The sequence below is a fragment of the Lissotriton vulgaris genome, chromosome 6, assembly GCF_964263255.1.
Source record: "Lissotriton vulgaris chromosome 6, aLisVul1.2, whole genome shotgun sequence".
NCBI classification, from domain to species: Eukaryota; Metazoa; Chordata; class Amphibia; order Caudata; family Salamandridae; genus Lissotriton; species Lissotriton vulgaris.
This window is the reverse complement of record NC_141694.1, coordinates 1,923,527,454-1,923,539,999: the sequence shown is the minus strand read 5'-3', so window position 1 is coordinate 1,923,539,999 and position 12,546 is coordinate 1,923,527,454. Positions and strand designations below refer to the sequence as shown.

The 12,546-nt window shown below is 46.0% G+C and overlaps 1 protein-coding gene across 1 annotated transcript in view; it reads left to right on the top strand.

Annotated features, from left to right (window-relative positions):
* LOC147709939 (uncharacterized) overlaps positions 1-10,465 on the top strand; it is a 187,699-nt gene extending 177,234 nt beyond the window's left edge. The window contains exon 8 of the mRNA XM_086928350.1: positions 6,412-10,465. Coding sequence (XP_086784476.1) covers positions 6,412-8,117 — 1,706 coding nt within the window. The 3' untranslated portion in view covers positions 8,118-10,465. The remainder of the gene's footprint in view (positions 1-6,411) is intronic.
* The last annotated feature ends 2,081 nt before the right edge of the window (positions 10,466-12,546 follow it).

The following is a 12,546-nucleotide window of genomic DNA, read 5'->3' as shown; positions in this document are numbered from 1 at the left end:
CCCTTTCGCAGCGAGGAAGATGGTGGCAGTAGCCCTCATTACCTCTCGCATTGATTACTGCAACAGCGTATACGCAGTAACAAATAGGACAGTCTGCCACAAATTACAAATGGTGCAGCATGCAGCGGCCAGACTAGTGTTGGGATGGAAAAGAAGGACCTCAGCCATGACAGCTATGAGCACCCTGCACTGGTTGCCAATACATAAAAGGGTGCTGTTCAAAATTCTGCTAATCACCTTTAGGGCTTTCAACAGAACAGGACCCAAATACATCGAAAACATGTTCCAACGGTATGTCCCCTCCCGATGTCTGAGGTCCCAAGGTGACAACCTCCTTACCATCCCTAAGTTTAGACTCAAAACCAGGGGAGGCAAAGCCCTGGCAGTTTTGGGGTCCAAAGCCTGGAATACACTACCACCCCCTTACCGACAAATCCTCACAGAAACCACTTTCAGAAAGACCCTCAAAAACTGGATCTACACCTTATCCGACACACAATGTAAAAACATGATATAACACCCCTATCACGACCTGCCACACGAACAAAGTCACCTGTTTCGTTTACACTCTGAAGCGCTAAGATGCTCCCTGGAGTGTAACCCGCGCTATATAAAAAACAGGTACATTACATTACATTACTAAGGGCTACCAAAGAGGGGGTTAGAGGGGTAACAACAACAAAGGCAGAGGCAAAACCAACAACTCCCGCTCTGCCTCCACCCCTACCCAATGACTTTCCTCCCTTCCCTTCCCCCCCAACATTCCACTCCTGTGGGGGGAAGACTGCAACAATTCCTTCCTGCCTGGACCAACATCACATCAGACAGGTGGGTGTAACAAATTATTCAGTCAGGTTACTGTTTAGAACTAATATTTACCCCCCCAAACATACCACCCAAACAGCGCCCAATGTCACAAGAACATCTAGCACTGTTAAAGCAAGAAGTAATATCTTTTGCTAGAAAAAAGTGCAATAGAACCAGTTCCTCTGCACCAACAAAACAAGAGGGTTTACTCCCTATACTTTCTTATCCCAAAGAAGGATGGCTCTCTAGGGCCTATTTTGGACCTCAGACTGCTAAACATATACATCCAGTCAGACCATTTCCACATGGTCACACTACAACAAGTCCTTCCTCTCCTATTACAAAACGACTTCCTTGCTACTCTAGATCTCAAGGACGCATACTTCCACATTCCCATTCACGAGGCTCACAGGAAGTATCTCAGATTTGTAATAGACGGGCAGCACTATCAATTCAAAGTACTCCCATTCGGAGTCACTATAGCACCAAGAGTATTCACCAAGTGCCTAGTAGTAGTGGCAGCACATTTACGAAGACAGCACATTCACGTCTTCCCGTACCTCGACGACTGGCTCATAAAAGCCAGCTCATACAACCAGTGTGTAGAACACACTCATGCCACGATCCAACTGCTCCACAACTTGGCGTTCACAATAAACCACACCAAGTCTCATCTGCAACCATCCAAAGTGCAACAGTACCTCGGTGCCACAATAAACACCTCAACAGCGCTAGCTTATCCCACTCCAGTACGGATAGCCAGCAAGCAAATTCTTCTCAAAAGGTTTCAGCCACAACACTCCCTTCCAGCACGAGTGTTCATGCAGCTCATAGGGATGATGGCCTCTTTATATAGTGCCCCATGCAAGACTTCAAATGCGCCCTCTCCAAGAGTGCTTATCACGTCAGTGAAACCAGGCTCAAGGTCAATTAACAGACCTCAAACCAGTTTCTCAAATAATCTTGACAGCAGACTCATCGCTCTCTGCCTGGGGGGCCCACGTACTGCAACACACCACGCAAGGCAGGTGGACACCACAACTAAAGTTACTCCACATCAATCATCTGGAGTTACTAGCTATAGTCCAAGCACTAAAAGCTTTCCAACAGCAAGTATCAAACAAAGCTGTGTTAGTCCACATGGACAACATGACAGCCATGTATTACATACAGAAACAGGGCGGAACACACTCCCTGCAACTCTCTCAGCTAGCACAAAACATATGGCGGTGGGCTATACCTCAAAATATATTCCTCTTAGCCCAGCATGTACCAGGAATACAAAATACCCAACCAGCAGACCTGTTAAGTGGTCCAACACAACAGACCCACGAGTGGGAACTCCATCCACGAGTTCTTCAACCATTCTTTCAGATGTGGGGACAACCTCAGATAGACCTCTTTGCCACCCACGAAAACGCCAAATGCCCAAGCTTCGCCGCCAGATATCCACACCCACTGTCCAAAGGCAATGCGATATGGATCAACTGGTCAAACAAATGTGTGTACGCTTTTCCACCTCTACCACTCATGCCACTAGTAGTACGCAAACTACAGCAGCATTCTCTGACCCTCGTCCTAGTTGCTCCAACGTGGGCCAGACAACCGTGGTACACTACACTGCTACAAATGTCTGTAGTGCCGCACCAAAAACCATACCTGACTCCACGCCTTTTAACACAGAACCTTAGAGAGATCAGGCACCCGGACCCAGCTCAGCTCAACCTTGCAATCTGGCTCCTGAAATCGTAGAATTTGGATTTCTTAACCTTCCTCCAGACTGCATGAATGTTATAAAAGAAGCTAGACGTCCAACCACTAGAGCATTCTATGCAGCTAAATGGAAACGTTTTTTAATATATTGTCACAACAACAATATTAATCCCCTAGACGTGTCTATTCAACTCATCGGATACTTACTGCACCTCCAAAGAGGTATCTTAGACTACACGTCTGTTATACTACATCTTGCAGCCAAAGCAGCATATCTTCAAAACAGACAACATCTATCCCTGTTCAGAGTACTTGCCATTAAAGCCTTTATGGAAGGCCTTAAGAGAATAATTCCTCCAAGAGTACCACCTTCACCTGTGTGGAATTTTAACATTGTTCTCACACTCACTGCTAATGGGACCTCCCTTCGAACCTTTACATAAATGTGAACTACAATTCTTAACATGGAAGGTTGCGTCCTAGAAGCTATTACTTCTCTACGGAGAGTTAGTGAACTACAAGCACTAACCATTCAAGAACCTTTCTTGCAAAAGCATCATAATAAGGTCGTTCTCCGTACTAATCCAGAATTCCTACCCAAGGTCATTGCTCCCTTCCATCTCAATCAATCTGTGGAACTGTCCGTTTTCTTCTCACAGCCACAAACAGTAGCAGAAAGAGCTCTTCATACCCTAGATGTCAAAAGAGCGTTGCTATACTGCATTGAGAGAACACAACCTTTTCGTAAGACCAAACAACTTTTTGTGTCTTTCTCAACACCACACAAGGCTAATCCCATATCAAAATCTGGGATAGTTAGATGGATTGTCAAATGCATACTAATTTTCTACCACAAAGCTAAACATATCTGTTCCTCCTAAAGCCCATTCTACAAGAAAGATAGGGGCTTCAATGGCATTTTTAGGGAACATTCCCCTAGATGAAATCTGCAGAGCAGCTACATGGTCTACACCGCACACATTCACAAAACACTATTGTGAAGATGTACAAACCAAGCAACAAGCTAATGTGGGCCAGGCTGTTCTCAAAACATTATTTCAAACTACTGCAATAGATAGGGGTGGTCGCCCCTGACGGTGGGTACTGCTATACAATCTATGCACAGTGTGTAATCTGCAGCTCATATGCCTTGAACTGAAAATGCTACTTCCCAGTATGCATCTGTTCTTGGCATGTAGAGCTGCAGAGTTACACACGCACACCCGCCTGCCCGGCTACCCTTGTCTGTTCCAGTATTATCTTAATTAGATACAGCTTACACGGACATCCTTCTATTTCTTACAAAGCTCCATCATTTCCCTAATGGCGAAAAACAATCTGAGGATGGAGCTGATTTCCATGCGCAGAATGGTCCAGAGGAGGAGTCGTCTATCTCGTGACTTCCAAAGAACTTTTCAGGACAAAAACAAACTGCAAACATCCGGGCCCAACACTAGGTGGTGGTCTATGCACAGTTTGTAACTCTGCAGCTCTACATGCCAAGAACAGATGCATACTGGTAAGTAGCATTTTCCTTATTACTAAAAACTCTCTACTAATCTCTTTATGAGATGAGAGCACAAACTACACAGGTACACAACCTCTTGGTAGCCTTCGACACCATATCCCACCACACGCTGATCGAAGCACTTCACCAAAGCGGCATCCAAGGGGACGCGCTCAGATGGATCATCTCCGTCCTCACTGGAAGAACACAGAGGTTCCACCTACCACTATTCACCTCAGTACCAAAGGATATTGTGTGCGGTGCCCCCAGAGCTCATCCCTCAACCCTACTCTGCAGCATATACATGACCCCACTTGCCAACATTATCGGAACTCCCCGGCTCAACACAATATCCTACACAGGCGACACCCTGCTCTTCTCCCTCACTGATGACCCTATCACCATCATTACCACCATTCACAATGCATGACAAGCTTCACTAACTGAACACGGACGAGACGGAAGTACTGATCTTCAAATGCTTGATTGATCTTCGGCAATAACTGCAACCTCTGGACGACTCATGGTGGCCTAGGACCTGCACCCATACCCTCCAACCACACCAAAAACCTAATTGATAACAAGTTCACTATGAAATAACAGATCAACAAGGTCACCTCCCCCTGCTTCCTTACTCTGTGCATGCTACGTAAGATCTTCAAGTGGCTACCACTGAACACGAGAGGCACCATGACAGAGCCCTCATTACCAGGCGACCAGACTATGGCCACATCCTCTATGTAGGAATTGCCGCACATCTCCTTCAGCAACTCCAGACCATACAGAACGTCACAGCCAGACTCTTCCTTGACCTCCCCAATGTACCCACATCACACCCCACCTTGGGCAACTGCACTTGCTTCCCGTACAGAAGAGATGCCATTTCTAACAGCTGGCCCATGCACACAAGGCTCTACACAACCAAGGACCCACCTAAATTAACCACCGCCTGAACTTCCACCTACCGTTGAAGTTTACGCTCTGCCTCCCGATCACTTGCCCATACTCCCCGCATCTACCGAAGCAGAAGTGGAGGACGCTTCTTCTCCTACATTGCAGCAAAGACCTGGATCAACCCCCCCTCCACATACACCTCTGGACTATCACCTCACTTCCGGAATTCTGAGTGGCCCTCAAGATCTGGCTGTTAGAATGAGCCTACAGGGCCTGCAAGCGCCTAGATATCCTATTGGGTGATTAACTGCACTTCATAAATGCTAGTTGATTGATCATGATAATGGCGAACTACACAAATCTGAACACTTTGTGACTCCGTCGTTGGTTGGTTTAAATATTATAAAATACTCCTTTGCCATCCACATGTTTTGGACCTTTTCAGAGAGTGCTGCTTTTCTTGACTGTGATTGATTTGTGTCCAAACCTAAATCTCAAGTCCATACACGTGGTATTTATTGAAGTATAATGAAAATACAGAAATGTGCTCCAGTCAGACGCAACTTCAATGAAAAATCAGTGAAATAATTTCTTTTCCTCACCTAAAATCATAGTTGCGTTCTCAGCTTCAGGGTAGAGCTTTACATTTGTAAAATACGCTTATGTATGTATTGCACCAGTATTTTCATGGTGAGCTGAAGTAGGTGAATGCCACAACGAGCATGTTGTGTTTTCATATACTGCTTGTTAGTCGTGTTCCTTCATATTAAAGCCCACATTTGATCTTGTCCAAGTCAGGAATACGATGCCTTTCAGTGTGGCAATTGGAATGAACTTTCTCATCTTTATTACATTTTGCCGTAGACTCTGTTTCTTAATAAGGGAAAGTTTCAAGTGTAAATTTCTGCTGCTGAATATTTCATGCCCTAGATGATCTTCCTGAGTAAAGTTCAGGAAATGGAGGCCTGTAGCAGATTACCTGGAGTACTTTTGCTAGCCTTTGTGAATCCATAAAATGTCAGTGACATTGACCTGTAACATAGGTTTAATCTCATAGGATCAGATTTCGAATGTTCTGTCTTTGTGCAATGTGCACTGTGTTTGTACTTGAATATACATTACATACATACATATACATGGGTAACAACTAGTTCTCTTGGATGTCAGCCCTGCTGGAGCGCACGCCTTCCTTTGTGCGAACGCAGACATATTAAACTGGATAGGAACCACTCTGCTGGGTTGACTGCCTATGTTTAAACACTTGTAACTGATATCTAATGCTGATCCACAGGTTGCACCTTTGAATGTTAGCAAGCCATGTCAGCCTTTCATCCTGCCAGGGTTGATCAATTACGGAGTACCATTTTGTTGTGTGATGATATCAGTTATTTACTGTGCTACAAAAATTGAAAACTGGTATCATGTGCTGCATTTAAAAATGTTGTCAATGTCATTTCAATTAAAATGTGCTTTCTCTTCTATTTGGACAGAGGAGAGCTGTCCAAGAGCAAGTGTAAAGGACCGTTCCCGGGGAAGCAGAGATGCCCAGGAGTACGCAGTCACAGCATCCGGACCTGCTCCCCTTCATATAGAAGCACGCCAGAATATGAGCAATGGAGAAGACTGCAAAGCAGGCAGTGACACCCCTATTCATTCGAGTACAGGTGCAGACATAACAACCTACTTCTGTCCATCTGGATTCTATAAAAGCTCTCTGCTGGAACCGCATCACAGACCCTCTCAACGCATGGGTGGAGGGAAAATCCAAACTCAGGACTTTGTCCAGCACCAGAGGATGCGTGTCAGAGGCTGGCCATATGAGTGCATGGAAAACAGTCTCCTCAACCTGCAGCCAGTAAACCAGCAAGCAATAACGCAAACAGACGAGAAGCCATTCAAGTGTACAGAGTGTGATAAAAGCTTTCGCCAGGGCTCAACCCTCCTCCGTCACCAGCGCACCCACACCGCCGATGGGCCGTACCCTTGTGCTCAGTGTAGCCAGAGCTTCATCCAACACAGAGATCTTATTAGACATCAACGGAGACACAAAAAAACGAAATCCTTCCAGTGCACAGAATGTGATAAAAGCTTTGGCCACAACGCAGCTCTCGTTCTGCACCAGAAGAGCCATGCCGCAGAGCAGCCATATGTCTGTGCTGAATGTGAGAAAGAGTTTCCACACAAGAGGGACCTTGTCCGGCACCAGCGAACCCACCGCGAGCGGATCTACCACTGTACACAGTGTGAAAAGAGCTTTAGCTACAAAATATCCCTCGTTATCCATCACCGAACCCACACAGGAGAGAGACCTTACCAGTGTACAGAGTGCGAGAAAAACTTTTATGACAACTCGCGCCTTCAAAAACACATGCGAATCCACACAGGAGAGACCCCCTACAGATGTACAGAATGTGGAAAGGGCTTTAAAGAGCGCAGAAGTCTTACTGCCCACCAGAGGACGCACATGGCAGATCGACCATACAAGTGCCCCGAATGTGGGAAAAACTTCAGGGACCTACAGTCTCTTGTGGCTCACAGGAAGAGGCACGGAGGAGACAAGCCACACTCATGTACTGACTGCGTGAAGAGCTTCACTCAGAAGAGAGACCTCCTCAGGCACCAGATGAGGCACAGTGGAGAGAGACCCTATCAGTGCCTAGGATGTGAGAAGAACTTCACTCAGAAGAGGGCTCTCCTCACACATCAAAAGTCGCACTCCGGGGACCGACCATATAAATGCGCAGTGTGTGAGAAAAGCTTCAGTTACAAAATATCCCTGGTCATACATCACAGAACCCACACTGGGGAGAGACCGTATCAGTGTACAAAATGTGAGAAAAACTTCTACGACAATTCACGCCTGCAGAAACACATGCGAATCCACACCGGCGAAACCCCGTATAAGTGTGTGGAGTGTGAGAAAGGCTTCAAAGAGCGGAGAAGTCTGATTGCGCACCAGAGGAAGCACACGAGAGACAGGCTGTGGCCATGCGTGAACTGTGAAAGAAGCTTCCAAGACCAGAAAGCTCTTTCTGCACACAAACTCATGCATACAGAAGAACCACTATATACTTGTAGTCAATGTAAGCAGCTCTTTGGCATCCGCTCTCTGCATGAGAGTGGAGAGGGGACCTATGTGTGCAGCGGGTGTGTCGAGCACTTCACTGGTCAGCAGTCCATAGCTGGGCTTCAGTGAGTGAGTACAGGCCCCGGATGTGTACAGATAAGACTTTGGGGCCCTGGAATCAACATTGCCTTAACCTTCACTGGTCACTCCCGCAAAGGAGGAGCTTTATATGTGTACACTCAGTTAAATTTTTACATGCACTATAGAAAGCACTTGCAAATATCTTGATTTCGACAAAATGGGTCATGTTCCTAATAATTTAACAGTAAATACAGACAAATTGAAATTGTAGAGGCTAATATCATACTTTCAGGAGCATACACTGCAGTAGTAGTCAAAGAAGGCACGCTGGGTCTAGGCTCTTCAGATGGATGATGGTGTGGGGCCAAATATTGTGTATGTCCTTTCATGTCTGTGTACCAGAGGTAGATGATGAGACTGAGAGACAGGCCAAGCACCTCCACAGGGAGCCTTGAGAGAACACTAGGGATGAAGAGTGCACTGGAGGGAAGTGAAAGCAAGCAACAAATGTGCGGAATAAAAGGAGGAGCTTCATGGAGACTGTCCAGTCGGAGTCAGGTGGCAAAACTGCTCTCCAGTGACATGCAGATCAGAGGTTCTAGCGGGCTAGTAGAAAGGCAGACGAGTGGTCTATAAACATGGGCTGCAGAGTGGCGGGATGGGGAGAGAAGTTGTCCAGTGAAATGGACTGTTCAGAAACATGGGCAGCAGAGGGGCTGTCCAGTGAGATGGAGGGAAGACGGTTTTCCAGAAACATGGACAACAGAGTTTAGCTAGTGAGGTGGGGATAGCGGGAGAAGCTGGAGAGCAAAGGGTGTGTCCATGGGGGGCAAAGTGGTGTTTACTGAGTTGGTGTGTAGAGGGCCTGTTTATTAGGATGGAGGCCAGAGGGGTTTCCAACGAGAAGGAGGGCAGATGGCTGCCCAGCGAGATGGAGGGCCGAAGGTTGACCAGCTAGAAGGAGGGCCGAAGGTTGACCAGCGAGAAGGAGGGCAGAGGGGTGTCCAGCAAGAAGGAGGGCAGAGGGGTGTCCACCGAGAAGGAGGGCAGAGGGGTGTCCAGCGAGAAGGAGGGCAGAGGGGTGCCCGGTGAGAAGGGCAGAGAGGTGTCCAGCTAGAAGGACTGCCCAGCGAGATTGAGTGTCCCCTGGGAGAGCTTTGGCACAGGGACAGCATAGAGGCTGCTAAGTTAGATATTGATGGGATAGTCCAGTGGCGAAGTAGGACAGTTCATTCTGGTAGAGAGAGGAGGTCCTGTTCAATGTGATGCCAATGGCAAAGGTGCTTGCAAATGCGAATAACAGACAAACTGTCTAATAAGGTAGAGCCAGAGGGTTTGCCCATTTAAATTTAGAAGGGAGGGCTAAGGGTCTTGCCAGTGAGATGGAGACACCAGGAACTGTCACCGTGAGGGCAGTAGAGAGGCAGCCACTTTGTCTGCTTCTCACTGGACTGGTAAACAGATGAGAGGCAGAGGAGCCACTGGGATGAGACCAGGGACCCGCTACTGAGAGGGAGCCACAAAGACAGCCCACTGATTTGTAGGGCAGACACACCCCTCATAATAGTGAGGTGCATGTTACCTAGAAGATGTATAGGTGTTACAGGACGGTATGTGAGAAGCCCACATACACCATAGATTTCTGGTGTTTTTTGCGACTCAAATAAGCACCATCTTTCCACAGTTTGTGTGGAGGGAGATGAGCAAGGGTACAAAAGTAATTACAAATCTTATTCTGATGTACCTTTGGTCATAAGGTGTGTGGCACCTCATGAGGTGTGTGGCTTCTCGCGAGGTGTGTGGCTTCTCGTGAGGTGGACCCACTGATAGATTCCCCTCTGTAGATGCAGAACCTGCCTCATAAGGTGGCTTGGTGTGGCTGGGGGATCAGTCCTTCCTGGAGGTGTGTGGTACAAGATTTCGTTAGAGGACTGGTCTGTATAGGTGGAGAAGGACTTTGAGGTTTCATAGGAGAATATGTGCACATTGCAGTTGCTGAAAGGTGTCTATAGATGGAGAATGCTTTGTTATACTGCCCCCCAAATAACCCACCGTTCTATGTGACTCAGGCCCTGTGAGATGAGCCTAGACAGCCGATGTATTTTTATGAGGAATACCTTTGCTAACTGGTTTCTGTATACGGAGAATGTGGTTTTTTTCCCTCCTAAACGGTGGCGACTGGAAAGGTGATTAAATATATAGGGGCTCATATGACATGTATAATCCCTTTAGTTCTTCTCCCAGACAATGGTTATACAAATGTGATATCCTTGAAAACACTGAAGTACCTTGCAGTATAAAGTGCGAATTATTCCACCTCCCTGCTCCTCCATGTGGCTCTGAAACTGTGATTATAACACATTGAATGATCTTAAATAAACTAAGTTATAAATTGACGTTATAAACTGCTCGACATGTCCATGCAGCGCTGCAGATAGCTGATTCCAAAGAGCACAACCCTCCTTTCCCTAAAGTTCCTTTCCTAACTCTTCTTTCACTCTGACTTGCATCCAGTTATCTAATGATTTAATAATATTTATTAAGTTAACAGTTTGATATAGCGCTGAACACTGAAAAATCCAAAAGTTCTTTACAAGGAACAGCAGCGACGCAAAGGTCGTACAGGTAACACAGCAGAGCGCAATGGTTAATGCAACAGCTGTAGAGCTGGTAATAGCTCCAACATGGCAAATTACGAGAGAAGAGGACAATTGAAAGAAGTACAGAATGGGAGATGATATGCAGGAGGGAACAGGGCGAAAGAGGAGGGAGGGAGTGATAGAGAGGGAGAAGTAGAGGGAATGAGGACTAAAGAGTAGTGTAGTTGTAAAAGAAAGAATAGATGGAAAGGAGTGAAAGTAACTAATAGGACGAGAAAGGCAAGGAGTGATGTGGTTAGAGCAGGAGTAGGGGGAGAGAGGAATGAGTTTGTGGGGAAAAAAGGAGGGGAACAAAGAATAGATCAGAAAGAGAAATGGAAGTAAAGAGGAGCCAAGTGGGAAAGGAAAGTGGGAAGCAAGATCAATCGCTGAAGCCGTATATCGAAAGTAAGATTTAAGGTAAGGTACAATTTCAATAAATGAGCTTTGAGATGTTTCTTAAAGACATCTGCGCGAGTTTTTCACGCCTAGGTGAACTGGGAGAGAGTTCAAAGCAGGGAAGCTGTCCCTAAGAAGGACTGATGATCAACCTGAGCAGTTGGGAAATTGGGTGGCTCGTGAAGGAAGCTTTTTTTTTTTACTTCATAAAGTTCTTGAGCTGCCCAACTGTTTGTAGAGGCTGGAGATGTAGGAATATAAGCCTGAGATGTCCCTGAAACAGCCTTCTTCGTTCAATGGCTCTGTATTCTGAAGCCTTCACTGGCCTTCTCGTTCCGTGGCTCTGTATTCTGAAACCTTCACTGGCCTTCTTCGTTCAATGGCTCTGTATTCTGAAACCTTCAATGGCCGCCTTCGTTCATTGGCTCTGTATTCTGAAACCTTCACTGGCCTTTTCGTTCCAAGGCTCTGTATTCTGAAACCTTCACTGGCCTTCTTCGTTCATTGGCTCTGTATTCTGAAACCTTCACTGGCTTTCTTTGTTCTGTGGCTCTGTATTCTGAAGCCTTCTTAGGATTCCTCTCTTGCTTTGTGCTGCGCCCCTTTCGTGTGACTAAGTCTTCGACTGCAGCCGGGAGCTCTAGTGCATAAGGCTTGAGAAAGTTGCCTGTATAGATGCTCCCAAAAATGCACTCTTAGAAAATTCCTTTGAACAAAAACTTTCTCCCAAACTCTGTTGTTCTAGTCTTCTGTTTAATGTTTGGCCCGTTTCTTTTTCGTGAAAGGGAGATGGAGCATAGGCTCTTCTGAATCTGGGGCAGGCCCCACGAATCCTGTCATTTCAGGGGCTGTAGAAACGTTTCCATTTGTTTCTGATAACCCGGTCTCTAGCAGGTTCGAAAACAAAAGCGCTTCTGTAAATTTACCTTGCTTTGAGACTTTTCAAAACAATATTTGAATCATTTATGAATCAAAAGGCAAATCTGATAGAATGACAAGTAAACCTGCCATACTTTGCATTTCCTCAAACTGATGGGACTTCCTACCCCGTGAATGAGTCAGAACTGAAAAGTCATGAGCCGGCTCATCCAGGCTTTTTGGTCTATTTCTGAGCAAGTGAATTCTTTCCCATCACAAATTAAAGTAAAGTTGTTTAGATTTCTCAGAGATTGACTTGGTAAAGGTTCTGTGCTTTCTACAAATGTTTTGCTGAGAATAGCAATGTTTACTCCTGGGGTTTTCTCTTTTGTCCCTTGTATAACCAAATCCATTATTTCGTGTTAGGTGCATTTCTTGTTCGTAACACATATTTTCAGAGGCTTCCTGTTGGAATAGCTTGTGTTGGGCTGAATAGAAACTTGACTCCGTAACCTTTTATAGGGTGAAACCCCAACTTGCCTGACGTTACTTTTTACCATTCCTTATAAAATGCCAACCTG